The sequence below is a fragment of the Culicoides brevitarsis genome, chromosome 1 (genome assembly GCF_036172545.1).
Source record: "Culicoides brevitarsis isolate CSIRO-B50_1 chromosome 1, AGI_CSIRO_Cbre_v1, whole genome shotgun sequence".
NCBI classification, from domain to species: domain Eukaryota; kingdom Metazoa; phylum Arthropoda; class Insecta; order Diptera; family Ceratopogonidae; genus Culicoides; species Culicoides brevitarsis.
In genome coordinates, this window is record NC_087085.1 from 34,224,577 (window position 1) to 34,249,576 (window position 25,000).

Here is a 25,000-nt window from a genome sequence, read left to right on the forward strand (position 1 = left end):
AGGTTGAAGTCTTTTAATGAGACAAGTAGATTTTTTTTAACAACAACAAGGAAACTACCACGAAAAACGCATCATCATCATCATCACCACGTCGTTCTTCGTCATATTCGTAGGTAGTAGGCAATTGATTGAAATTCGTCAGCGTCCCTAAAAATACCTCGAAAAAAAAAATAATTTTTCTTACCTGTGAATTGCTATCTTCCATAATTTCCATCGGGCAATCCTTCATTTCGTGGCTATTTATTTATAATTTGTTTAAAATTTAACTATTTTTTTTTCTTTTGGCTTAAAAATAATATTTTTTACAATTTTATCTCCTTTTTCCACTGATCACTATTTTTTTATTACAAATATTTTTTTTTCTTTCGTGCTTCACGTTTTATTCCATTTTGATTTGATTTGGGATTGAATTTTTTATTTATTCACCATTTTCCATCTTTTTTAAAAATATGATTGGAATTCTTTAAAACACAATGAATGATGGGGAATTTGATTTTCGGATTTTTCCTATTTTGCGGGATTTTGTGGAGTTTTTCGACGAACGAATTTGTTGGTTGTACGTTGCTGATGGGGTTTTGCAGAAAAATCACAATTTTAATTGAAACTTTACGCGAGCACGACCGATTTTGATGTTTCAATAAAAAGTATCTGAATAAAATGGCCAGATTCGTAGCGATGTCAAGGGTGATGATTTTTCGAGTACTCGATTTTGACAGGTAGGGATGCCAATGTTCAATGGGATTAATTTGAATCGACTGTTGGAATGCAAAATTGAGCCTTTTTGAGCTATTTTAGGCTTCAATTAAGGAAAAATGAAGTAAGTTTCATTGAAATTTGTTATTTTTGATATTAAATCTGAGTCTATTTGAAAAAAATTTACAATTTTAGGTAAAAAATTAGGAAAAATTGTAAGAAAGTATGGAGGAAATTTCTTTGAAAAGAACTTAAAACACTAAAATTTAAAGAATTAAGATGATTTTAAGCCTATTTTAGTCCTTTTATGGATAAAAAGATGTAAAAAGACTAAATTTTACAGGAAATGTCAATTAAAAAATAAGTATTTGCAGTAAAATTAAGTCAAAGTCAACAAATAACGGCTTGACAATCAAGTATTTACTGATTAAATGTACAAAAAATCATATGTCTTTTATATATGTCTTTTCTTTATATATCACACGATGATAACAACATTGATTAGTTAATAAACAACATCAAATTCGCTCCAAACTTTACTGTAACAAGACGTATAGATGACATGGCAGCCAATAATTTAGAAAAATGTCGCAAAATTGTCGGTGCTGGAGTCAATTATTGGTAAAAATCTTTAAAATTCTCTTCAAATTACGTCTCTTAATCAAATTTTAATTAATTTTTTAGGAACTTTGTTCAACAAACGGGCGGAAAAGCACCTGTCCAACCCGTAATTTTCCTCAAACCGACCTCATCTCTCGTTACTGCCACGAATGACCTTGCCAAGGACGTTGTATTGATCCCAAAAATCTTCCAAAATATCAACTTTGAAGCGGAATTGGGAATTGTCATTGGCAAATCTGGCAAGAACATCCCAAAAGAGAAGGCATTCGATCACATTTCCGGATATTGTCTCTCTTTGGACATGACGGGAATGGAATTTATCACAAAAGCACGCGAAAATTGCTTGCCATGGGCTCTTGGAAAGGCATTTGACACTGCAACACCCGTAAGTGCCGTGCTACCAAAAGATGCATTTAATCCGAATGACGTAAAAGTTTGGAGCAAAATTAATGGTGTCACAAAACAAGAAGAATCCACGAAGGGGATGATATTTTCTATACCCGAATTGGTTGAATTTATCTCGTCGTACATGAGTTTGGAAGAAAACGACTTGATTTTGACGGGAACTCCCGCAGGTGCGGGAAAAGTTGAGGAAAATGACGTCATTGAGTGTGGTTTGGGCGACGTAGTTTCCATGAAATTTGTCGTAAAACGCGAAAATTGATTGAAAAATAATCAAAAATTTTATTATTGGAGTTGTTTGTTGCTGTTTGTTGAACAAAAAGTGAAAATAAATATTTGTATGGACAAAGTTAGCATAAGCATTATTCGGAAAATCACAGAAAATCCTCTCATATTGTCTACGTTTCAAACGGGGAGATAGTCTACAACGAGATTTTTTCTCTATAAAAGCGCTTTTGTTTCAGAATCTGATCCCGATGGCTGCGAAACTTTCTTCTCGTTTTTGGTTTCTTTGCTTTCCTTGCGTTTTTCGACCTGATTCGAGCGTCTCGGATACGGAATGTTGCATAATTTTGACTCGAATGACGGATAATACTGACGATAACAGAGATAAGCAATCGCTAAGCCAATAAAAGAGCCAACCAAGACATCTGTGTAGTGATGATGATAGTCACAGGTTCGACTGATGGCAATGAGAACAGCAATCATCAACGGTGCAAGGCAGAAAGACAAGCGAGTTCCTGATCCACGACCATCTTCGTTGAATACTTTTAATTTTCCCATGAAATAAAATGCGATAAAGCCAAATGCGAGGAAAGCAACTGTTGAAAAAAAATAGAAAATTTTATTTTTGTGACATTTTGAAGCGAAAAACGACTCACATGAAGCATGTCCCGATGGAAAACTCTTCCTTCCCTGCAAAACATCCCTCAAATTCGGGTTTGTGCAATTCATGGCGGCATTGTAGTCGTCATTTGGGAAGCATCTCCAATAGAAATCGGGTCTTGGGCGTCCTACCGTTATCTTCATGCAATCCGTAATGAAGCCATTTAAGCCGACAGCCAAGCTATATGCCAAATTGCCCGCCATAAAGTCCGCTTTGTCGCGTTTCACCAAATAAATCAGCGTCAAAAACACCATGGGGAACGGAATTATGAAGCCAAAAAGCCATTTTGCCGACACATAATCGCCGGATTTGGGATATTTGTATTGCCAGAGCTCCTCAGGTTGGATGACGCGTTGAAAGGGCGTCAAAAATTCCATTTGTCTGAAAATTCAACGTCATTCTTGCATAATTAGCGCATTGAGGAGATAAGAAATAAAAAGAGTTACTCACATAAAAATGTACAACAAAAAAAATCTTATGAAAACTTCGGTCCATCGAACTTTACGGATTTCGGGAATGATTTCCAAAATTGCTTGAATCATTTTTTCTTAATTTTATTCGATATTTTTACAGGTATAACAGTATAACGAGTGCTTTTGAAGCACTTTTCGCTAAAAAATGCTTCCCGATATGAGGAAAAAGTAAACAATACTGCGAATGAAGAGTGACGTGTGACTCGTTGTTGTTGTAAAATGTACGTAAAATGTCAAAATCATGTGATGAGCCTCAAAATTTCCTAACTACTTTTTATTTCTTTCTTCAGACTTTCGATATTTCTCATGGTAGTTGCCAGTTCGACTTGAACATTCGCACATTCGACACTCAAATCAACTCCTTTGTTAAAATCGTTCTTTGCTTGACTAAAACTCGCAGGCATCAACACTCCAAACCATTTCGAGGGATCAATAAAGCCAGCTTCTTTGTCTATGGGATGTCGGTTTAAGCGAAATTCAGGACTTCCAATGTCATTTTTGGCTTCTTCCACAGTTGACAAAGCCTTGAACTCCTTACTGTCCTCCGTGGGAAGTTGCATGACAGAGATCGAGTTGCTTCCTTTGGTATAGCGCGTTTTGGCGAGATTTAATTCGCCCTCCTTGATGATTTTCTCGATTTGAATCTTCAATTGCACCTCCTGCTCGACGAGATCGAGCATATGAAGCGTCAATTTGTCCAAAAGGAGATTTTTGTCGGATTTGCTCAAGTGCTCCATTGTTTTGAAAAGTCACTGGATTAGCGTGAGACGAATTTGCTGAATTAAAAGAGGCGAATTAACAAGCGATTCACATCAACAAACGAGAAATCAGAGTGAAATTTGCAGAATAATTGATTTAAACGCAGAAATATACATAATCTCGATGTGAAAACAGGTTCAGATATCATCGCGAAATCAGGAATTATTAGAGTTAAGGTCTTAGAAGGGCTAAAAAAATGGTAAACTACCTGAAATTCGGTTCCATTGTTCAGCTCGTAATTATCATTCAACAAATTCACGAAGGTACGTGGGATATTTCTTGCATTTTCGTGCAAATATGCAAATTTTGTGTCTTCTTTTATCGTTAAACAGGCGTTCATGCATATGGCTATTCGATTGAACTGGGTCTCAATACGCCGCTCGTGGTGAATAATTATCTCCGATTGACGGGAACTCTTATGCGAAATGGCAAAATTGCCGAAAAGGATGATGCGAGACGGATTCACATCTTCTTGGATGATCGAGAAGTGCAAGTAAGTTCATTTTTTGATGACTCATTCGCACAAATTGCAACGTAAAATTTCATTTTAGGCCTTTGATTCTGCTGAATCGCAGTTTTCTTTGAGTCTTGAAGCGGGTAAAGCTCCTTTGCGGATCGGAGCTCATAGTTTGCGGGTCGTATGGAAACAATTTACGATCGGAAGAATGTTTGAAATCACGCTGGCAGCCACAAATACGGTAGTTAATGTAACAGAACTCTTTACGGGAAGCATGGTTATTCAGCAGGAAGGACTTACGAGAGATACGAAATTTGTATCTGTCGAACAACCGGTGACGCACATGATAAATATCTCCGATACGGACATGGCTGTATTGAAAAACGCCTCTTACTACGAAGTTTATTGGTTTTTGAACTGTAAATATATCGGAATGACCAACACGTTGAGTCTAACGATGATGTATGAAGGCGATGATGAGAGTTTTGAGATGCAGGCGCTCATTGTTTCATCGCCAGATCCTGTAAGAAAATTAAATTTCATAATTTTTCATTATTTTAACAGATTTTTGTTAATTTTTAGTTACCTGAGCCAACAACTACTACAACAACAACTACGACGACGACAACGACTACAACTACAACTACGACAACAACTCCTGTAAGTTCAATTTTGATCAATTTTATGTTCAATTTTTAAATTTTTCATCTTTTTTAGTCAACTACGACAACTTCTTCTACGACTACAACTACAACTCCGAAGCCGACAACTACGACGACGCCTGTAACTACTTCAACAACTCATAAAATAGCAAAAAGAGACATTGAAGTAGATCCCAAAGCAGCGCTCGAGCAACAAACGGAGGTCAAAAATATCTTAAACATCACCGGAACTCACAAAATGCACGGATTAATCGTTTCTCAACTGCATGATGTTCAATTAGACGAGGATTTGCCTTATGTGTGCATGAATAAGAGCAATATAGCACCCGATCCGAAAAAAACTTATGGACTTTTTTCGCGAACAATTCTGCCAAGACGTAAGTTTCTTGCGAAAAAATCGAAAAATTCAACTAATTTGCATAAATTTTGCTTTTCAGATCCAATTCACAACGTCACAATAACCGGTAACAATTGGATAAAGCACGGCGAAATGCTTAATTTGAATTTCAAGTGTGCCGGAAAACCGTCTCCCGGCTTCTTCGAATGCATCAACTTGTACGACGGCATTCACAATGTCACGGATAACGAAACGTGCAAAGGAGCGCCCTCAAAAACGGATCAATGTGATGTCTCGTTCCAGCATTATTACGGAGATCAGGAGAAACATACCGTCGTTGTGATCATTTGGAATGACGTTTCGCGTCAAGTTGCCAGAACTGTCGTTAATATCTACAAAGGTAAGAAAAAAAATTATTTTTCAAGAATTTTTGCTCAAAAAAAATTTTTTTTAGTAACATCACATTCCCCATTATCCGTCATCGTCGTTCCCATTTCCTTCGTCTTGCTTGCTGTGATTCTGGTCATCTTCGGTATCGCTTACTACATCCAAAACCGTAATCGTTACCTCGTGGAGGTAGCTGACTTCAATTTTGGCGACACACAATCGATTGATATGGAGTACAAGACATTCCGTCAAAGACTGTTGGAGAGCATGATCGATACTTTTAGTAATTTACGGCCCACACGACGTCACGACATCGATGAGTCAGGACATGATGATCCAGATTCGTCGCTGAGGTATGGCTCGATGACATAAAGGAACCCAAAAACACAAAAAAAAATAACACGGGGAGATTTTTGGTCCATTTTTTTTGTTGGGAAAGACTGTGATTTGATCGATTCTCTAAAAAAAACAAAATTATTTTGATTTTATTACATTAAGAAACTGATTTTTCGTAAGACTTAGGGCAAAATTTAGTAATTTCACGATTATGAGATGAACAGGAAGCCAAAACAAACATTAAATTATTATTATTATGTATTTCATATAGAACCATATCAAGAAAATAATCAAAACACTAACATTCAATAGTCATTACATACAAATTTTTAGATTCAAAATGTATGTAGATATGAAAAGTTTAAAAAAATTGTTGAAAATTTTCTCAGATACAAACTAAAAATATATTGTATGATACAAGATACATTTACTAAATATTAAAATATAAGAAAAAAACACTATTATACGTAAAAACTATCAAAAATTAATAAAAAATACTTAAAAAAAATTATAAAAAATCAATTTTAGCTCTTTTAGAGTGAATGGAGACGCCTTGTATTTTATTTGAACTCGTCGTAGCTCAACTTTAGAAAATTTTCGAACACATCCCTGTCCAAACGTAAACAAATCATTCCCGCTTTTGATCAAGAGCTCGATTTTCTTTGTGTTTTTCACATTTTCACCGATTAAATTTGTCATCAAAGCATTTATTTTGTATCAACGGACCCTAAAATCGATAAATTTGATCTTGACACGATGCCAAAAGTAAAATTAACGAAAGTTGTGAAAGTCAGTAGTGAGTCACCTGCACATTTAGCGTCTAATTTATTATTATTAGGTGAGTTTTTCCTATTTTTTAATTAAAAAATCCATTTCTTGACTGTTGTTTTCTTTTAGAACCTACAAAAACGACTCAATGGCGCACAAAAGACCCTTCAGAAGACACTGCGGAAGTTATTTTACAACTTGAAGGTCCCTCGAAAATCACAAATATCAATTGTGGGAACTGTTATTCCGCCAAAATTGAAATTCAGGTTGGATCTTCAGCTGATAGCGATAAATTCGAGACTTTATTGCCGTCACAAGACTTTATGAACGAAACAGAAAGTCGAAATGGAACGAATTTCAGTAGAGTTAGAACTTTTTTAACATCAGATTTTGATCCAAAAACATCAAAAGGCGAGACGTGGGATCTTGTGAAGGTGATTTGTCGTCAACCGTATACGAAAAGTGAGACTTTTGGTTTGGCTTTTATCGCTATTTACACAGACAAGAAGAAAATTGTCGAAGAAGAAACGAAAGAAGTTGTCAAGAGTCCCGCGCCGCTTCAAAAAAGCCCTCGAATGGTTGGAAAATTCAAGTTACGAGACTCATCTGATGAGGAAGTAGCACCAAAAATGAGTCTTTTGGAACGATGGAAGAAGGAAAAGACCGAGGAAAATGTCGTTACGCCGCCGCCGAAGAAGAAAATTGAAAAAACGAAGCCAAAAGTAACTGATCGAAATCGAATGTCGCTACTTTATGACTCATCTTCGTCTGACGAAGAGAATAAACGTGTCAAGCATTCGGCGAAAAAGTTAAAAGTTCAAAAGGAAAATGTTGAAAGTCGAAAGAGGAAAAGTGACGACGATTCTCCGGCTCCAAAACAAAAGAAAACGAAGAATTTCAGCGATTTTCTTGATGATGCCAAGCCTTCAAGCAGTTCAAAAGCACCGAATGTACCTAAAATAGAGAAGAAAAACGTTGTTGACTCACCAAAACCCGTTAAAACTGAAAAGAAACCAACTCCAGTGAAAAAACCAAAAGTCACAAAACCATTCAACGAACTTCTTAGCGGCGTACGGATCGTTATCAGTGGCATACAAAACCCCGAACGTGCTGATATCCGTCAAAAAGCCTTCGATATGGGTGCCAAATACGCTGCCGATTGGAATGACACATGTACACACTTGATATGTGCTTTCAAGAACACCCCCAAATTCCGCGAAGTCAAGGGAAAAGGAAAAATTGTCACCAAAGATTGGATTGTCAATGGGCATCGTTTACGAAAACGTCTTCCATGGCGACGTTATGCTTTAGATGATGCCGACCGGTTGCTCGATGAAAGCGAAGAGGAAATTTTCGAACAAAAACCCGATGAAGACGCGCCAAAAGAGAAAAAAGATGACGTTCTTGCCATGTACGACTTGAATTACGACGTTCCCGCCACAAATGACGATGTCTATAACCGCAGTACGGACGACGACAATTCACGTGATGCTGGAATCAAGCCAAAATTGTTCAAAAACAAGGCATTTTATGTTCATGTCAATGTAGAGGTCGACAAAAGTATGTACAAACACCTGCAGGAAGTGATCGGCGAGCAAGACGGACAAATTGTGACAGATTTGCACAAAGCTGATTTTATTTTGACGGCAGAAAAACTCGATGGAAGCGCATTAGGGGCTAAGGGAGACATCTTAGATCCCCAATGGGTGCTGGAATGCGCCGAAATGGAAAGTCTCGTACCCGTTGAACGATTTTCTATGAATTCTTAATACAAAAAAAAAAAAAAATGAAAAAAAAATTTGTTATTGTTTTTTCGTTCTTTGACCTTTTTTTTTGCTGTTTCGTTACCGACCTAAAAGTACTTCAAGTAAAAAACATGTGGGAGTGCTCAAATTAAGTAGAACAATAAAAGTAAGACCAAATATTACAAAATAATATTGCTCAATTGATTAACTTGTTTTTTAAAAATGTTCTTAAATTTTTGCAAAAATATCCAAAATAGCAGTCTGCAATATTCATTCGATCAAGATGATTGTTGTAATATCACTTGCGATAATTTTTCTCCTTTTTATCATCAATTATGAGCTAAAAAGACAACAAAAGTTAAAATTATTCAAACATATTCCTGGTCCGAAAGAATATCCAATTGTTGGAAATTTATTCAGCATTCGACGTGATCAATGTTCTGACATTGAAAAACTCGCAGATGTCTTTAATATTGCTCCCATGAGCAAATTTATCTTTTTCAACCAAGTTTATATCTCGATAAGTGATCCAACGATCATTCAACATGTCCTTACAAGTCCGCAATTTCACAAAAGACCGGCGATTTTGAAGTTTTTCGAGATGGAAAATGCACTTTTTACAACAAAATGTGAGTTTTCACCTAAAAAAAAAAAAAAATTTTAGCTTAAAAATTTTTTTTAGATGAAATTTGGAAGCCGTTACGAAAACAATTGAATCCCGCATTCAGCCAAAAGTCAATACATTCCATGCAACCTATGATGATTGAACATATAACGAAATTTACGGAGGAAATTGGTTCTCATGTTGACAAAGAAGCCTTTGATGTGTCTACTTTAGTAGGAAGATTCGAAGTTGGACAAATGTTCAGTAAGGTTTTTTGCAAAATTTTAAAACAAAATGCACAATTTTTAATTTTTAAGAAACGATGCTTGATTGCGACTTCATCCCCGATGACGAATTTGTCAATGCATTAGCAGAAGGAACGGATAATGTGAGTAAAAGAGCCTCAGATCCTATACTTTTCTTCGATTACTTCTACGAACGATCAGAAATTGGCAAGAAAATACGAAGATCTCACAATGCCGCGAACAAAGTTTTACGCGATTTTATTTTACCAAATTTCGAGGAGCGAAGAAAATTGGCGCAACAAAAGGAATCACGATCTCACATGAATCTTCTCGACTATTTGCTCGTTACGAAAAAGGATGGAAGGTTCCTGACTTATGACGAAATTGAAGAAAATATTAAATCTGTGTTTATGGCTGCTATTGACACATCAACACACACAATAGCGTTCACTTTGTTGATGCTCGCCATGCATCCCGATATCGATCGGAAGGTTTTCGAAGAGATTTCGAGTGTTTATCAACCGGGAGATGCCTTAGATGCGGATATTGTCAAGAAAATGACGTACTTAGACATGGTTGTGAAGGAAATTTTGCGACTTTTTGCCATTGCGCCGGTCACTATGCGCGAAAGCTTGGTCGATACGCATGTTGGTGAGTAATTTAAAAAATTTTTTTTAGAGTTTAACTAATTAAAATCATTTCAGATAAAGTTGGTTCTATTCCGAAAGGCGTCACTTTCTTCATTACCATGTTCAAACTCAACCGAAATCCGTTAGTTTGGGGTCCTGATGCGAACAAATTCAATCCCGAGCACTTTAATGAAGAGAATTCCGCTAAACGTCATATTTATAACTTTGTTCCATTTGGCGGCGGTACACGTGGATGCATTGGAATGACATTTGCGAATCTCAATATACGTATGGCACTCGCAAAAGTTCTTGTTTCTTACAGATTCGAGACTTTGTTGAAGTTTGAAAACATAAAGTTGAAATACGGAGTCTCGACGAAGTTAAATGTGCCGTATTTGATGAAAGTTTTTAAGAGATAATATCTTTGTGTTGTTATTTTTAGGTTTTATAATTAAACTTTTCCAATTAAAGTCGTTCATGTCGAATTTGAAGAGTTTTTTGTCGTGTTCGTTCAGCGATGGCATTCGGTTTGTTTGTCCTTAAACTCGAACGAATTGAATTTCAAATAATCTAAAACTTTATTTAACTTTTTAATTTTTTCATAAACGCGTATCAAACGGAATTTGTGACCAACTGCCTTGAGCAAGTATCCAAGAGCATCGCAGGGTATAAGAATATAAAAAATGCATGATGGTAAGTCCTATTTTCTATGAATTTTTAAGACAAAAAAAAATGAAAAAAAATTATTTACAAACGTTGAAAGTTGTCTTTGTTATTTTTTTTTTGTTTGTTTGGGGACCTACCTTAAAGTACGTTAAGTAATAAAAATGTGGGAGTTCTCAGACTAGAACAATAAATAAAAACCCAAATAGTACAAAATACAATTGCCAAATACCAAAAACTGGTTTCTTTCGAAGATTTTCTAAGATTTTTGCAAAATCATCAAAAAAATTAGTAGTCTGGAATATTCATTCGTACAAGATGATTGTCGTAATATCACTTGCAGTACTTTTTCTCCTTTTTATCATCAATTATGAGCTAAAAAGACAACAAAAGTTAAAATTATTCAAACATATTCCGGGTCCGAAGGATTATCCGATTGTTGGAAATTTATTCACCCTTCGACCTGATCAATGTTCAGACCTGGAAAAACTCGCTGATGTCTTCAATATCGCTCCAATTTGCAAATTTATCTTTTTCAACCAAGTTTATATCTCGACAAGTGATCCAATAGTCATCCAAAACATTCTTACAAGTCCACACTTCCATAAGAGACCAGCATTTGTGAAATTTTTCGAGATGGAAAATGCACTTTTTACAACAAAATGTAAGTTTTTACCTAAAAAAAAATTAAATTTTTATTAAGGCGAATAAATTTAATATTTTCATTTTTTGTCCCATGAGGATTTTCTCGAGGGGGTGGGGAAATAAAAAAATAAATATTTTTGAATTTTTTGTTTGTAATTTTTTAACGTTTTTAGACGTTAATCGTTAATTCTTAACATTTATTTAATTTTAGTTTATATTATTTTAAAATTTGAACTTAAAAGTAAAGAAAAATCAACAAAATCTCCCAAAATAAAAATTTTTGAAAAAAAATAATTTTGGTCACGTGACTTTCAAAAAAATGTTTTTCAACATTTCAATAGAAAATATCGTAATTGAGCCAATTTCTTTAGTTTTTTGTATAATTTTACCATAAACAGTAATTTTTCATGATTTTTAAATATAAAAATTCCAAAATATGTCAAAAATATTTCTATTTTATATTTAATTTTTATTTTTCCCCCTGAATTTTTTCGACAAAATCCGAGGGGGGGGAGACAAAAAATGGATATATTAAATTTATTCGCCTAATTAAAATTTTTTTAGATGAAATTTGGAAGCCATTACGGAAACAATTGAATCCCGCCTTCAACCAAAAGTCAATACTTTCCATGCAGCCCATGATGAATGAGCATATAACGAAATTTGCGGAGGAAATTGGCTCGCATGTCGGTAAAGAAGCTTTTGATGTTGCTCCCTTGATAGGAAGATTCGAAGTTGCACAAATGTTTAGTAAGAATTTTTTTTAAATTTTTTTAATAAAATGAAAATGTTATTTTTTTTTTTTGTTTTTTAGAAACGATGCTCGATTTCGACTTCGTCCCCGATGACGAACTTGTCAATTCCATTTCGGAAGCAACTGAATGTATAAGTCAAAGATGCGCAAATCCCTTTCTTTGCTTGGATTTTTTTTACAAACGGTCAGCTCTTGGCAAAAAAATGCGAAGAGCTCACAATGCTGCGAACAAAGCTGTGCGTTCCTTTGTTTTGCCCAATTTTGAGGAGCGAAGGAAATTGGCGCAACAAAAGGAATCACGATCTCACATGAATCTCCTCGATTATTTGCTCGTTACGAAAAAGGATGGAAGGTTCCTGACTTATGACGAAATTGAAGAAAATATTAAGACCATGTTTATGGCTGCCAGTGATACATCAACACACACAATTGCGTTCACTTTGTTGATGCTCGCCATGCATCCCGATATCGATCGAAAGGTTTACGAAGAGATTTCGAGTGTTTATCAACCGGGAGATGCTTTAGATGCGGAAATTGTCAAGAAAATGACGTACTTAGATATGATTGTGAAGGAAACTTTGCGACTTTTTGCCATTATACCAGCTTCGATGCGCGAAAGTTTGGTCGACACGCATGTTGGTGAGTAAGTTTTACTACTTTTTTGAATTTTCACTGCAAAAATTCATTCTAGATAACATTGGTTTCGTTCCGAAAGGAGTAACTTTTAGCATTTCCTCGATCACACTTAACCGAGATCCGTTATTGTGGGGTCCCGATGCGAGAAAATTCAATCCCGAGCACTTTAACGAAGAGAATTCCGCTAAACATCATCCTTACCAATTTGTTCCGTTTGGCGGCGGGACACGTGGATGCATTGGAATGACATTTGCGAATCTCAATATGCGTATGGCACTCGCAAAAGTTCTTGTTTCTTACAGATTCGAGACTTTGCTGAAGTTTGAGAACATAAAGTTGAAATACGGGATATCTACAAAGCTAAGTGAGCCGTATTTGATGAAAGTTTTCAAGAGATAATTTTTTTTCTTCTTATATTTTAAAAGTCTTACATACTATTAACCCAAAAAATAAAAAAAAATAATCTAAACAAAGAATTTTTTGATCACCACGTACAATGCTGCTAATATTAGAAAGCGGATCAACCAGAGGAAACATCTCCATCCAGCGTCAATCTTCCGTTGACGCTTCACCGCAGCGGGAATCGTGCTCGGATCATCTTTCAACATGAATTGTCGCATGCCAAAATACACATTTGAGAGGTAACTTTTCCAATTGAAGTCGTTCATGTCGAATTTGAAGAGTTTTTTGTCGTTTTCGCTCAGCGAATGCCACAGTCCTTGAGTTTGTTTGTCCTCGAACTCGAACGGATTGAAAATGAAATAGTCTAAAACGTTATTTAACTTTTCAATTTTGTCATAAACGCGCATCAAACGGAATTTGTGACCAACTGCCTTGAGCACGGTATCCAAAAGCATCGCAGGCAACAAGTGATAGAGGAAATGCATGATGTTGGCGTACCATTTTCTGTTCGTCAAGATGAAATCGCTGTGTCCGAAAGTTCGTAGAGGCGGATTCTTCAAACCGACATCGAATAAATTGGTGCAAAATTGTCCCCAGTTGATCATGTTGTGTCGTTTCGGCACAAAATTGTAAATTGGCGTCGTTTTCTGCGATGCGCGGAAACAAGCGGAGGCAAGAAGGGCATTCACGCAATAGTCGACGGGCACAAGTTGCGCATTTTTTGTGGCATCTGCGTAAAAAACGTGCAGCACGCCCAAACAAACGCCATAAACGATCCCAATCGGTCCGTAATAATTGTTAATCCATCCAGGAACGGGCGCCTCAGCTGTCGGCATCACAATTGCCGGTCTAAATATCACAATTGGCAAGTCATGCTCGTACTGGGTAATCACTTGCTCCGCAAGACACTTTGTTAAAGCGTACGTATTTGGAAATCCCGACAAGATTGCGGTGTGAGCGACATCCAGTTTTTCTTCAGACAAGTTGCTGACGTACTTCTCGACCGCTTCTCGAGAAATCGGAGGCTCATAAATTTTCTCGGCTATTTTAAAACGATTGCAATTCGAGTATGCCGTCGATACGTATACGAAGGTAATTAAATGTTGCATTTGCTTCGCTAACTCGATGAGGGATTGCGTGCCATTTACGTTAATTTGCATAGCCACAGATAGATGCTCGTCAAATTTAACTGTTGCCGCTCCATGTATGACGATTTGAACGTTCTCGGTTAACACCTTGCGATCATTGTCGCTCATGCCCAAGCTGAAAAATGCATTAAATCATCATTCGATGCAAATTTTATTTAACTGACGTGAAAATCTTACCTTGGCAATGCACAATCTCCCTCGATTCCTTTGAGCTTTTCAACTGCTGTCGGTTTTTCTTTGTTCAAACGATCGAAAATCTGCATAAAAAGTCGTTTTTTAAATGAAAGTCAATTGATTTGTGTCGTAAAATGCACTCACTGGATCTCTTAACATCTCCCGAACACGACCTTGCCAAGTTTTTCCCTTTTTCGCGCGAATCAGCAGATAAATTTCCTTCACGTCACAACATCTGAGCAACTTTTCGATGATAATTTGTCCAATGAACCCACTCCCTCCAGTTAATAGGATACTTTTGTCTTTGTAAAAATCCAGAATTTCCGATTGTTGACCCTCCATCGTCTGATATTACCTCCAAAAACTGACAAAAATATTCTAATGTTTTCGAGAAATTTCTTTGTTGATATTTTTTATCGTTATTTATAAATTCGCATAAATTTTATGTCCTAACAGGTTTTGGTCAAAGAAAAAATAAGAATTTTGCAAAAATTTTTTTTTTTGCGATCTAATCAGCTCGACGGTTTCGCGAATACTAAATTAAAGTGCTGGAAAAAATAAAATAGAACGTATCCGTGTGTCGAATGGTGTTTTTCCATCAAATGAGATTTCACTTCTAAGTAACATTACGCACAAAAACTTCCTACTTCTCTCAGTACGGATACAACTTGTAACTGGAAATTAAATAACATTTGTTGTAATAAAAGTGCAACTCGCTGAAAATCAAGTTCATTAACATACGACTACGTAGCAAATAGTAAATACAGGAAAAAAAACTCGGATTTAATTTTTTTGCTTAGAATGTATGTAAGTTACTTTGAAGTATTTTAATATAAGTGGGAGTGTAAATAGTTTAAATCGTTAAACAGTAAGTACAGCTAGATATTAATAAATTTTGCATTGATTTTTCCCCTGTTGCTTTGAAATTTGATTCTATTGAATTTTTTAGAAAGTTTTTTTTTCATAAATTATTTATTTAGATTTTCGGATTTTTCTGGAAATAACTGTTATTTTATTTTTTAGACATTCTTCTTTTATTTCCGTGACAAATTTACAGTTTTGCTGTTTCTTTAACCTTGACCGTCATTTGTGGAGTTTTTATTTTTTTAAGTTGCACGTTTTTATATCAACGCATACGACGTAAACTTAAACATTTGGAGTTTTAACCCTTAGTTTCATGCAAATTTAATTTTTAAAATTTTTCATAATTTTTATAAAAAAAATAATTTTTTTTTTAAATGTTAAAAAAAATGGTTTGAAAATTTTTTCAATGAAATTTTTGTAAAAAAAAAAAAAATTTAAAAATTTTTAATAAAAAAAAAATCCAAAAATTTTTGTAAAAAAATTTCATGGGAAACCATGAAAAATTTTAACACTCTTTAATTCGAAAAAAAAATAATTAAAAAAAATTGTTTTCTTTTTATAAATAGTTTATAAAAATTTTCCTCAATAAATAAAAATAAATTAAAAGAAAATTGTATAAAATTTTTCAAAATCATTAAAAGCTGTAAAAAAATTATTCTATTTCAGCGACATCAAAAAAAATTATGAAAATTTAAAAAAAAAATAAGAAAAGTAGAAAAAAATATTATTATAAAAAGCTGAAAAGAGACTATTGACCTCTAAACTTTTAAAATAAGAAAAAACTTCAATGAAAAAAAAATCTAAAAAATTTCAAAAAAAATTAGAAAAATTTAGAAAATCTGATATAAATTTTTTTTTAACTTTTAAAAAATTATAAAATAATAATTTATTGAAAAAAAACAAAAAATATGAAAATTTTATATAAATTTATAAAATATATATTATTTTTTTTTTGAAATAAATTTTTTAATATTTTTACAGAAAATAAAATAAATTAAAAAAAAAATTAAGCAACACACTGTAGATATCATAAACAAATACCAAAAACTCTGCCCACTTTAGCGAATGCCGTTGAGTATGAGCAAAATTTTATTGTTGCCAAAATTTTTTGTTTCAATCAATAGGTTATTGTACCTTTTTCAACAATTTTTGCGTCATGGAAAATTTCAAACTATTTTTTCCCCATTCATTAACTGTCTTATTGTAACATGATGACGCAAATGCAGTGCAAAATGCAAATAGATAAATAGCAATAAAAAATTCTTTTCAGATGAATATTATCTAATGTTGCGGTGACGGGGCATCTGCGCAATCAGTACAAGCTTCGACATGGATGGAACAAGATCAGCTAAAAAATTAAATTACACGTGATATTTTTGTGTGATCAAGACTTTGTTGCTTTTTAAACGCTATGTAGATCGAATTATTAAATTACTGTACCTCTAATGAGTATGATTAATCGCTGAATTGCGAGAAACTCGTTCACCTCAAATCTGTTATTTACTAATAAATTTTTATTTAATTAATTCTAGAACAATTGGCTATGAGCACAGCTGATGGAAGTTGGTTATCAGTCTGGCAAAAAAAAAAAATAAACATAAAAAACATCAAAAATAAATGCAAATTAGTCATTATTTTTTTCGCAAAAAACGTAAAAAATTGCCAAAAAAATTTTAATTTGAACGAGTTGTAAACCAGTTTGAAGAATCTCCCGTAAAAATATGTGTTTTTCGGCAACCAGAAAACAGTTTAGTATTGTTTGTCATATAAAGACGTCTCGTTTTTTGAAAAAATGCTATTAACGATTATCTTTTTGTCTCTTTTTGCTGTTTTGTTTCTTCTAGAACGAAAACGGCGCGCAATAAGTCACGAGTTCCGACACATTCCAGGGATAGCGGAAGAGTATCCAGTGATCGGGAATTTATTTGCGCTCCGAAAACTCGACCCAAATGACTTTAAACACTTGCTCGATGTCCTTTGTCCGCAACCAATTTGCAAGGTTACCGGATTCGGAAGTGTTATGTTTACCGTTAGCGATGCCAGTTGTTGTCAAAAAATTTTATTATCGCCGAAATTCCATCTGCGTGATGCGACAATTCGATTTTTGGAGATGGAAGCTGCTCTTTTCACATCAAAATACGAAAATTGGAAGTTGATACGAAAACCACTCAATTTGGCGTTCAGTAAGCAGTGTATATTGTCGATGTTGCCAACGATGAATCGGCATGTCGATGAACTTTGTCGCAAAATTGAGCAATTTACGGAGAAGAAGGAAGCATTTGATATTTATAACGTTTTGGCACACTTTGAAATTGATGAAATTTGTGAAACGATTCTCAAAAGCGATTATAGGTGTGACCAAAATCTCGTCGATATGCTGCAAAGTTCGACAGATAACATTGGGAAACGTGTTTTTAATCCAATTTATCATCCAGAATTCATCTATCGTCATTCCAGCGTTGGTCGAGTCATCAGAGGGGCTCATGCGATGGGCACAAAGATCTTTAAACCGATGATCATGAAGTCCATTGACGATACAATCAACGGAAATAAACGCGATGACACGAAATACACGGTGATGGGACAACTTTTGAGCATCGGACAAGATGGAGGACGAAAATTGACGTATGAGGAAATCGAGGATAACGTAAAAACATTCATTACGGCGGGATTTGAGACACAAGCTCATGCCATTGGATACACGTTGTTGATGTTAGCCTTACATCCCGAGGTCGAAAAGAAAGTTTACCAAGAAATTTGTGAATTTTACTCGAACGACACGGAAATTGATGCTGAAAAGGTGCGCCAAATGGAATATTTGGACATGGTAGTGAATGAAACGTTGCGATTGTATCCGGTAGCGCCATTAAATCTAAGAACAGCGATGGAAGACACGTACATCGGTAAGAAATTTTCATATATCAAAACTCAAAAATGAAGAATTTCCTTAAAATTCGTTTCAGATGATGTTGGTTTGATACCGAAAGGTACCACAATGTTCATCGCCATGTACAAACTTCATCGAAATCCGACAATTTGGGGTCCAAATGCCGAAAAATTCGATCCTGAAAACTTTTCTGCCGATAAAATGAAAGATCGCCCTCCTTTTTCTTATTTGCCGTTTGGCGGAGGCGCCAGAAATTGCATTGGTAAGCAATCTAAAAAGTTTTTTATGAAAATTTCAACAACAAATTTTATATTTTAGGCCTTCATTACGCTCATTATAACTTACGAATCACATTGGTAAAGCTTTTGGCAAAGTTCAAGTTCACAACTGACCTGAAATTTGAAGATATTTCCTTTAAATATGGAATTTCGCTAAAACTATCATCTGGTTACATGTTAAAAGTGCGTCATCGATGAGTTAAAAAAGTGCTTAATTTATTGTTATGATTAATATAACTAAAGTTTTAGATAAAACATAGATTATTCTAAGATGTTTTTTGTTTTCTTGTATCAGCTATGACTTGATATCCGCCCCCGAGTTTAAGCGTTATGCCATATTTGTACTCAATAGAGTCATAAGTCAAGGGAGTGGTAAATCTAAACTTTTTGAGTAATTTTATAAGAACAATGCGCATGTTGATTGTGGCGTAGTTGATACCTAAAACGAAAAATAATAGAAAATTCTTGAAATTTTTGCGTTTTTTGATAAATTTTGATTTTTTTTTTTAAATTTTCATCAAAATTAAGGTTAAAATTAAAATTTTTTGAATGAAATTCACTTGAGTGAAAGTATTAAAAATATTCTAAAAAATTATAAATAAAATAAAAGTTAAAAAAAGTACCTAAATTAAGTTTTAACATTTTCGACTATTTTTAAATAAAATTTATTATTATTAAAAAAATTTAATAATTTTTTTTTTAAATAAATTTAATTAATTATTTTTTCCGTTTGTAAATTAATTGAATTTTTCTTCATTTCAATTCAAAAAAAAAAAAAAATAATTAAGAGTTCAATCCTTAAAAAAAATAAAATTTTTTAAATTTTTTGTTAAAAACCAAAAAATTTCTTCAATTAAAACACTTTTCATCACTTACCAATACAATTTCGTGCTCCGCCGCCTCCATACGGAATGTAACTGTAAAGATGCCTTTCCGACACTTTGCTTGGCAGAAAATTATCTGGATTAAATTTGTCTGCATCTGGACCCCAAATTTCCGGCGATCGATGAATTTTGTAAATTGCCACTAAAACTGGCGTTCCTTTTGGAATTTCGCCAAATGGCTCGACATGTGTGTCCTGCAAACTGTCTCTCATTGTCACGGGCGCCACAGGAAACAATCTCAACGTTTCCTTAATCACCATATCCAAATATTCCATCTTTTTCAGCAACTCGCAATCCAATTCCGCATCATCGGGAATATTTTCGCATATTTCGTCGTACACTTTTTGCTGCACATCTTGATGCATTGCCAACATAACGAGTATCCATCCCATCGCAAGACTCTGAGTTTCGAAGCCCGCAACAACAATTGTCTTGAAATTATCGACTACCTCGTCGTAGGTCAGTAATTTTCCGTGTTTCACAACTTTTAGTAACTCATCGAAGAATATTTTGCTACTTTGTTCGTTGTTATTAATTTCGTTCAAGCGTTGTCGTCGTTCGGTAAAGTCACTTCCACAAATTTCGCGTAAAATAACCGCTCCCAAATCGTGTCCCGCGCGGATTTTCTTCCGACAATCCGTGAATTTGTAAATAATTTCGGGATAAATCATCGGATTGAAGATCCGGCGGCCAATGTTGTCGCTCGCTTCTTGCAACGTATCGACCAAATATTCCGTACTGTTGAAATTCGGACAATCGAGCATCGTTTCAACAACTTTGTTTATTTCGAAACGCGCGATTAGCGTGTAAATATCAAATGGAGCACCCGTATTTGCAAATCCCTCTTCGAGCTCTTGACACAAATTATCGGAATGCTTGAGAAAGGCATTCGTCATCGTCACTATCGATTTTTTGCTGAAGCAGCTTTGCACTCCCTTCCGTATGGGCTTCCATGTTTCGTAAATTGACGTAAAAAGGGCACTTTCCATCTCGAAAAACTTGAAAATGTACGAGCGTTTGTGGAAATTGGATGACGAAAGGATCGTTTGGGCCACCGCTGGATCCGCTACGACGAACAAAACTTGCCCGAAAGCCGTTACTTTGCTAACGGTATCGCGACATAGCTCGTTGATGATGAGATTAAAGTCGCTCAACTGATGACGCTTGACCGAGGCGATGTTACCAATGATCGGATATTCCTTACTTCCGCTTATGTGCTTGTACTTGCGACTTATGTTGAGGCGCGTCAACTCGATTTGCACCAAAAATAAGACCAGAACTACTGCTAGCAGGAAAAGAAGCATCTTCTACGACGAATTTTCAACAAATGATGTCGTTTCTCAAAATTTGATCGTTGAATCACACACACGAAAATTGCACGACGACACCAAACCAGTATAGAACTCGATTTTTTCTGCAAAAGCGTGGATGTTATCTTTTTTACTAAGATGTTGATGACCTTTCTTCCCCTCAAAAGAATTTTTTTTCTATGCAAAATGTGTGCCGTTCTCTTTTGTTATTACTAAATCCGCAGACTGTTGAAAGCGAAACTGGCTAAATTAGAATTTCCAATGAATTTTTTTTATCAAATCGACGAAAATGCTATTTTTTGCTGATTTGCGTTAAATTTTTGACTATTGATGACTTGCGTCTTTGTTCTACGTTTGTTGATATCATCTGAAGGAGTTTCTTTAAGGTGTGGATTTCCATTTTCGTAAATTATAAATTACTTACATTTCCAAAATTGACGAAAATACAATAAAATTTGTAATTTTTGTGTAAAGAATTTTTTGAACTTGAATTTTCGATGTGATTTTGTGAGAAAAAAAAAACATTTTTTTTATTTAATTTTATAAAAATTAAAGGGCTAAATTTTTAACAATTATTGCACGTTAAAATCCATTTTTTTTATTTTTTTTTGCTCTACAATGAAAAATAAATATTTTTTTTGAAAATTAAAATTTTTTTCCGTCTTAAAAAAATACCTATAATTTTTTTTTTAATTTTTAAAAAATTATTAGTTTTTTCTAAACAAATATTTTTTTTAAATCATTATTTTAATTTTTAATTAATTAATTAATTAATTAATAATTAATTAATTTTTAATTAATTATTTTTTAATTAATTTTTTTTTGCATTTAATGACATAATTTAACGTAATTTAATGACATAATTCAGACAAAGCAAAATTTTATTGACGGCGCCTTTCTTCTTTTATACATAAAAAAAATAACCAGAAAAGCAACTTTACCTAATATGTAAAAAAATCACAACTTCTTAATTTTTTTTCTCTCATCTTCTCGTCAAAACAAAAAGATCAACCAGTTGACCATCTGATTTCGTCGAAAGAACTCGTATAAATGTTTTGATATGTAAATTTTGATTTTTTATTGTCACACCCGCTTAAAATGTTTGAAAAATTGATACTTTTGGTTTTGATTTCGATATTCGGAAATGCTTCTGCACAATTTAATCGTAAGTTTTTTTCATTTTTCTTGGGAATTTTTAATTTTTTTCTTTTTTTTACAGTTACCGAATATTATCGCATGCCTCCATTACATCATACTGAAAATCTCAGACGATGTCTCCACGAAACGGAAGATTACAACGTCTTTTGTGTGGTTTTTACGATAATTAAGCCCGATAATTCCGCACTCTGGCATCAAATTGAAGTGTTTAGTGACGACGTCAAGAGGCACTTTAGGCATGATTTTGTGCATTCCGGCATTTGTTTGCGGACATGTGAACGTCAGTTGGCTGGATTAACGGATTTGGAGCGTGACGCGTTGTTTGTCGAAGAGTTTCCGTGGAAAACGGGCCAAAAGTGGTACGATAACTCGACATTTTTCAAAAATAGAACGAGTCATCGTGAAGCGTATGGGCGTCAAATGAACCAATGTGTGAATTTGTGGTTGAAGCAGAACTATAATTTATCGGGCTCGAGTATAATTCATTTTTGCAACACAAATCGGGATACTGAGAATGTTGAATATGGTAAGAATTTCAACCTAAAACAAGAATTTTTGATTAAAATTTATTTTTTTTAGATCATTGGCATTGGATTTTTTTGTCAGTGACACTTTCAATCCTCGTTAGCGTCTTAACAGCTTCAATTTTGGATGCTCGAAGAAATATTAAAGGCACCCTTGAGCACTACAAGAACAAAAAACAATCCCCGTTACTTTGTTTTTCAGTCATCCGTAACTGGTATCGCCTAACTGAAGTTTCAAAAGATGAAATGTCTCGAGATTTTCGTTTTTTACATGCCGTTCGTTACCTTTCCGTTTACATTTTTGTACAAGCGCACCATCTTTACTCGTATGCCGTGAGTCCCATTCAAAATGCGGAAATGATTGAAACCTCGTATCACGACACGAATTACATTGCTCAAAATAACATGAGTACAGTTCAAACTTTCTATCTCTTGAGCGGATTCATGCTTTACATTGCCGCCCATGAAACGTTCAAAAAAGGATCTTTTAACGTCTTGAATTGCTGCATGGCGATCATTTATCGTTATGTCAGACTCGTTCCAGTATTGCTAGTTGTGATTCTCTTCGAGGCATCATTTTTATATGACATGATGGTCGACGACGGCGGTTATTGGAAGTTTTTGGCAGAGCCTGAACGAGGATATTGTCGGAAAAATTGGTGGACAAATCTCTTGATGATCAATAATTACGTGAATCCGGATGAAATGTGTCTTGTTCATTCATATTACATTGCTGCCGATACGCAAATTTTTATTTTTGTGGTGATTTTGTTGAGTTTCATGTTTAAATTTCCTAAAATTAAAAATTGGATCATTGGAATTGCTTTTGCGATGAGTTTGTGTATTCAATTTGTCGTGAATTACATCAACAAAGGCGATGGAATGTTTTTGTTTACGCCAGAGTAAGTTTTCAATTTTAAATTTTTATAATTTTTTTTCGAAATTTTAAGAAATTGTTCAATTTTCGGCACATTTTTTATGAAATTTTAACAGAAAAGTATTAAAATTTTTGTTTAAGTCAGATCAAGAGTCGACATTTTCCAATTTTTTAAATTTTTTTATTGAAAAGTATTCACAATTTCATTTTTTTCAATTTTTGTATAAAATCAATCAATTTCAGAGCTAAACGGCGACTTTACTACGACATGTCGGATGAATTCAAAAACGACTTCATTACGGCGCACATGAACCTGAGCAACTTTTTAATCGGAGTAATAGCTGCAATGTTGTGTTTTTACATTAAAAAACGAAACATAGATTTGGGTCAATATAAGGTAATATTTAATCAACATGCAATTGCCACATAAATTTATGCCTCAATCGTGATTTTTCAGGCATTTTTAGCTGTTTGGTACGCGCAGTTTTTCATGGGACAAGCAATTCTCACAATTGGTGCTTATGTCTTCTTCACCTACAACTTTGAAAAAGGAGTCGGACTTTCACTGGCATACGTTTTTATGCGAAATATTTGGTGTCTTAACGGAATTTTGCTGCTATTGGGTTTTGTTTCGAAATTTGAATGTAAGTTTTCTTGTTTCGATCATCTTTGAATTGATTTTTAATTTTTTTTTTCATTAAAAAGCTGGAGCAAAACGATTCCTTAACTGGCATGTTTTCACACCTTTGGGACGATTAACGTACAGTATTTTCATTTGTCACATCACGCTTTCAAGGCTAATTTTTGGAAATGCAGAAAATCTAGCCTCTCGCAGTTACTCGGAATGGGTTCGTACATTTTTCATATATTTTTTACGAATTTCAAAAAAAAAATCTTTTTAGTTCCTTGAATCTGTTGGACTTTTCTTGATAGCGAACTTGATGGCGATTGTTTTGTGTTTGTGCATCGAGTTTCCAATGACGGGACTTGCCAAATTGCTGTTGAGAACAAAGAAAAAGCATCAAACAGAAAACAATAACAATGAAAATTTGCCAATGCAGCATGAAAGAATCACTTTTTTGGGAGAGCCTAAAATTACTAGATGTTAAAGTTCAATGAACTCACCTGTTATTTAGGTTTGAATGTTTGTTGACATGCATGTCGACTTGAAAGTGTGTCACAGGTTAATAATTTATTTATTGAAGAAAACATACCACAAAAAGAGTATGAAAGAAATGTAATGTGACCTTCGTTGGCGTCGTCGTCGTCAGTAATGTTGTGTACACCAATTATACCTAAAGTAGTTGTAATAAATATTATTATGCAATTTTAACATCAGCATTCATTTGAGACGTAAGAGATATTTTGTGAGATGGAATTAAGCGCTTTTTCAGTTTTTATTAAAAGAAAATTATTCTGATTTACGAAAAAAGTTTTGTGCTAAAAATAAAATAAAGTTAATTTAAAAGTTTAAAAAAAAGTTAAATTTAATTTTTTAATTTATTTTAAAAATCAAATTAATAGGTACTAAATAAATCAATAAAATTAAAAAAAATAAAAAATTAATTTAAATTTTTTTAATTTTTATGAATTAATTATAAATTAAAATATCGTGAATAAATAAAAAAATTTAATAATATATTTTTTTTAATTGTTAATTTTAAAGTATTTTCAATAAATTTATTTTTTCCTTTAATTATATTTTTTTTTTGAAAAAAAAAAATTAATAAAAAAAATAATAATGTGACCAAATTTCTTTAAATTTTTTTTTTAATTATTTTTTTTCATATTT

The 25,000-nt window shown here is 33.9% G+C and overlaps 12 protein-coding genes across 12 annotated transcripts in view; 7 read left to right on the plus strand and 5 right to left on the minus strand.

Moving 5' to 3' along the window:
* Positions 1 to 1,143: 1,143 nt before the first annotated feature.
* On the plus strand, positions 1,144 to 2,069 carry LOC134830800 (acylpyruvase FAHD1, mitochondrial). The gene is made up of 2 exons (XM_063844386.1): positions 1,144 to 1,314; positions 1,378 to 2,069. The coding sequence occupies exons 1-2, from the start codon at positions 1,256 to 1,258 to the stop codon at positions 1,976 to 1,978; spliced, it is 660 nt and encodes a 219-aa protein (XP_063700456.1). The 5' UTR covers positions 1,144 to 1,255; the 3' UTR covers positions 1,979 to 2,069.
* An 88-nt stretch (positions 2,070 to 2,157) lies between these two features.
* LOC134830789 (phospholipid phosphatase 5) lies at positions 2,158 to 3,191 on the minus strand. The gene is made up of 3 exons (XM_063844375.1): positions 3,053 to 3,191; positions 2,598 to 2,983; positions 2,158 to 2,537 (listed from the first exon to the last, which is right to left on the minus strand). Exons 1-3 carry the CDS (start codon positions 3,142 to 3,144, stop codon positions 2,158 to 2,160), a joined length of 858 nt encoding a protein of 285 aa, XP_063700445.1. The 5' UTR covers positions 3,145 to 3,191.
* A 145-nt stretch (positions 3,192 to 3,336) lies between these two features.
* Positions 3,337 to 3,822, minus strand: LOC134830811 (coiled-coil domain-containing protein 115). The gene has a single exon (XM_063844398.1). It carries the CDS (start codon positions 3,810 to 3,812, stop codon positions 3,339 to 3,341), a length of 474 nt encoding a protein of 157 aa, XP_063700468.1. The 5' UTR covers positions 3,813 to 3,822; the 3' UTR covers positions 3,337 to 3,338.
* A 52-nt stretch (positions 3,823 to 3,874) lies between these two features.
* LOC134834933 (uncharacterized) lies at positions 3,875 to 6,451 on the plus strand. Its single transcript, XM_063849751.1, has 7 exons — positions 3,875 to 4,097; positions 4,167 to 4,327; positions 4,386 to 4,814; positions 4,874 to 4,951; positions 5,009 to 5,330; positions 5,391 to 5,690; positions 5,745 to 6,451. Exons 1-7 carry the CDS (start codon positions 4,031 to 4,033, stop codon positions 6,047 to 6,049), a joined length of 1,662 nt encoding a protein of 553 aa, XP_063705821.1. The 5' UTR covers positions 3,875 to 4,030; the 3' UTR covers positions 6,050 to 6,451.
* Positions 6,452 to 6,637: 186 nt separating this feature from the next.
* Positions 6,638 to 8,716, plus strand: LOC134837880 (DNA repair protein XRCC1). Its single transcript, XM_063853272.1, has 2 exons — positions 6,638 to 6,851; positions 6,911 to 8,716. Exons 1-2 carry the CDS (start codon positions 6,770 to 6,772, stop codon positions 8,548 to 8,550), a joined length of 1,722 nt encoding a protein of 573 aa, XP_063709342.1. The 5' UTR covers positions 6,638 to 6,769; the 3' UTR covers positions 8,551 to 8,716.
* Positions 8,717 to 8,809: 93 nt separating this feature from the next.
* LOC134837716 (probable cytochrome P450 313a4) lies at positions 8,810 to 10,423 on the plus strand. The gene is made up of 4 exons (XM_063853103.1): positions 8,810 to 9,155; positions 9,209 to 9,394; positions 9,448 to 10,026; positions 10,080 to 10,423. The coding sequence occupies exons 1-4, from the start codon at positions 8,810 to 8,812 to the stop codon at positions 10,421 to 10,423; spliced, it is 1,455 nt and encodes a 484-aa protein (XP_063709173.1).
* Positions 10,424 to 10,985: 562 nt separating this feature from the next.
* LOC134837718 (cytochrome P450 4C1-like) lies at positions 10,986 to 12,763 on the plus strand. Its single transcript, XM_063853104.1, has 3 exons — positions 10,986 to 11,331; positions 11,877 to 12,062; positions 12,127 to 12,763. Exons 1-3 carry the CDS (start codon positions 10,986 to 10,988, stop codon positions 12,711 to 12,713), a joined length of 1,119 nt encoding a protein of 372 aa, XP_063709174.1. The 3' UTR covers positions 12,714 to 12,763.
* Positions 12,764 to 13,115: 352 nt separating this feature from the next.
* Positions 13,116 to 14,934, minus strand: LOC134827722 (fatty acyl-CoA reductase wat-like). Its single transcript, XM_063840500.1, has 3 exons — positions 14,571 to 14,934; positions 14,430 to 14,509; positions 13,116 to 14,367 (listed from the first exon to the last, which is right to left on the minus strand). The coding sequence occupies exons 1-3, from the start codon at positions 14,766 to 14,768 to the stop codon at positions 13,167 to 13,169; spliced, it is 1,479 nt and encodes a 492-aa protein (XP_063696570.1). The 5' UTR covers positions 14,769 to 14,934; the 3' UTR covers positions 13,116 to 13,166.
* A 2,148-nt stretch (positions 14,935 to 17,082) lies between these two features.
* On the plus strand, positions 17,083 to 18,653 carry LOC134837719 (probable cytochrome P450 313a4). The gene is made up of 3 exons (XM_063853105.1): positions 17,083 to 18,193; positions 18,254 to 18,439; positions 18,496 to 18,653. Exons 1-3 carry the CDS (start codon positions 17,083 to 17,085, stop codon positions 18,651 to 18,653), a joined length of 1,455 nt encoding a protein of 484 aa, XP_063709175.1.
* Positions 18,654 to 18,721: 68 nt separating this feature from the next.
* On the minus strand, positions 18,722 to 20,643 carry LOC134837720 (probable cytochrome P450 313a4). The gene is made up of 2 exons (XM_063853106.1): positions 19,332 to 20,643; positions 18,722 to 18,894 (listed from the first exon to the last, which is right to left on the minus strand). Exons 1-2 carry the CDS (start codon positions 20,641 to 20,643, stop codon positions 18,722 to 18,724), a joined length of 1,485 nt encoding a protein of 494 aa, XP_063709176.1.
* Positions 20,644 to 21,747: 1,104 nt separating this feature from the next.
* Positions 21,748 to 24,317, plus strand: LOC134837721 (uncharacterized). The gene is made up of 7 exons (XM_063853108.1): positions 21,748 to 21,814; positions 21,869 to 22,333; positions 22,387 to 23,233; positions 23,452 to 23,605; positions 23,666 to 23,852; positions 23,914 to 24,056; positions 24,111 to 24,317. Exons 1-7 carry the CDS (start codon positions 21,748 to 21,750, stop codon positions 24,315 to 24,317), a joined length of 2,070 nt encoding a protein of 689 aa, XP_063709178.1.
* Positions 24,318 to 24,629: 312 nt separating this feature from the next.
* Positions 24,630 to 25,000, minus strand: part of LOC134837722 (probable cytochrome P450 28d1) — a 1,738-nt gene continuing 1,367 nt past the window's right edge. Inside the window, exon 5 of the mRNA XM_063853109.1 lies at positions 24,630 to 24,648. Within this exon, the coding sequence (XP_063709179.1) occupies positions 24,630 to 24,648 (19 nt within the window). The remainder of the gene's footprint in view (positions 24,649 to 25,000) is intronic.

Coding starts and splice junctions, on each gene's coding strand:
- LOC134837720 (XM_063853106.1), bottom strand. CDS start 20,643: ATGCTTCTTTTCCTGCTAGCAGTAGTTCTGGTCTTATTTTTGGTGCAA. Junction 18,895..19,331: donor CGGAGCACGAAATTGTATTG/GTAAGTGATGAA, acceptor TTTTCGTTTTAG/GTATCAACTACGCCACAATC.
- LOC134837718 (XM_063853104.1), top strand. CDS start 10,986: ATGATTGTCGTAATATCACTTGCAGTACTTTTTCTCCTTTTTATCATC. Junction 11,332..11,876: donor TGCACTTTTTACAACAAAAT/GTAAGTTTTTAC, acceptor AAATTTTTTTAG/ATGAAATTTGGAAGCCATTA. Junction 12,063..12,126: donor CGAAGTTGCACAAATGTTTA/GTAAGAATTTTT, acceptor TTTGTTTTTTAG/AAACGATGCTCGATTTCGAC.
- LOC134834933 (XM_063849751.1), top strand. CDS start 4,031: ATGGTAAACTACCTGAAATTCGGTTCCATTGTTCAGCTCGTAATTATC. Junction 5,331..5,390: donor GCGAACAATTCTGCCAAGAC/GTAAGTTTCTTG, acceptor TTTGCTTTTCAG/ATCCAATTCACAACGTCACA. Junction 5,691..5,744: donor TGTCGTTAATATCTACAAAG/GTAAGAAAAAAA, acceptor AATTTTTTTTAG/TAACATCACATTCCCCATTA.
- LOC134827722 (XM_063840500.1), bottom strand. CDS start 14,768: ATGGAGGGTCAACAATCGGAAATTCTGGATTTTTACAAAGACAAAAGT. Junction 14,510..14,570: donor GGGAGATGTTAAGAGATCCA/GTGAGTGCATTT, acceptor CTTTTTATGCAG/ATTTTCGATCGTTTGAACAA. Junction 14,368..14,429: donor GGAGATTGTGCATTGCCAAG/GTAAGATTTTCA, acceptor TGCATTTTTCAG/CTTGGGCATGAGCGACAATG.
- LOC134830811 (XM_063844398.1), bottom strand. CDS start 3,812: ATGGAGCACTTGAGCAAATCCGACAAAAATCTCCTTTTGGACAAATTG.
- LOC134830800 (XM_063844386.1), top strand. CDS start 1,256: ATGGCAGCCAATAATTTAGAAAAATGTCGCAAAATTGTCGGTGCTGGA. Junction 1,315..1,377: donor GGTGCTGGAGTCAATTATTG/GTAAAAATCTTT, acceptor TTAATTTTTTAG/GAACTTTGTTCAACAAACGG.
- LOC134837880 (XM_063853272.1), top strand. CDS start 6,770: ATGCCAAAAGTAAAATTAACGAAAGTTGTGAAAGTCAGTAGTGAGTCA. Junction 6,852..6,910: donor GTCTAATTTATTATTATTAG/GTGAGTTTTTCC, acceptor GTTTTCTTTTAG/AACCTACAAAAACGACTCAA.
- LOC134837721 (XM_063853108.1), top strand. CDS start 21,748: ATGTTTGAAAAATTGATACTTTTGGTTTTGATTTCGATATTCGGAAAT. Junction 22,334..22,386: donor TACTGAGAATGTTGAATATG/GTAAGAATTTCA, acceptor TATTTTTTTTAG/ATCATTGGCATTGGATTTTT. Junction 23,853..23,913: donor TTTTGTTTCGAAATTTGAAT/GTAAGTTTTCTT, acceptor TTCATTAAAAAG/CTGGAGCAAAACGATTCCTT.
- LOC134837719 (XM_063853105.1), top strand. CDS start 17,083: ATGCTATTAACGATTATCTTTTTGTCTCTTTTTGCTGTTTTGTTTCTT. Junction 18,194..18,253: donor GATGGAAGACACGTACATCG/GTAAGAAATTTT, acceptor AATTCGTTTCAG/ATGATGTTGGTTTGATACCG. Junction 18,440..18,495: donor AGGCGCCAGAAATTGCATTG/GTAAGCAATCTA, acceptor TTTATATTTTAG/GCCTTCATTACGCTCATTAT.
- LOC134830789 (XM_063844375.1), bottom strand. CDS start 3,144: ATGATTCAAGCAATTTTGGAAATCATTCCCGAAATCCGTAAAGTTCGA. Junction 2,984..3,052: donor TTTTTGTTGTACATTTTTAT/GTGAGTAACTCT, acceptor TTGAATTTTCAG/ACAAATGGAATTTTTGACGC. Junction 2,538..2,597: donor TCCATCGGGACATGCTTCAT/GTGAGTCGTTTT, acceptor TTTTTTCAACAG/TTGCTTTCCTCGCATTTGGC.
- LOC134837716 (XM_063853103.1), top strand. CDS start 8,810: ATGATTGTTGTAATATCACTTGCGATAATTTTTCTCCTTTTTATCATC. Junction 9,395..9,447: donor CGAAGTTGGACAAATGTTCA/GTAAGGTTTTTT, acceptor TTAATTTTTAAG/AAACGATGCTTGATTGCGAC. Junction 10,027..10,079: donor CTTGGTCGATACGCATGTTG/GTGAGTAATTTA, acceptor AAATCATTTCAG/ATAAAGTTGGTTCTATTCCG.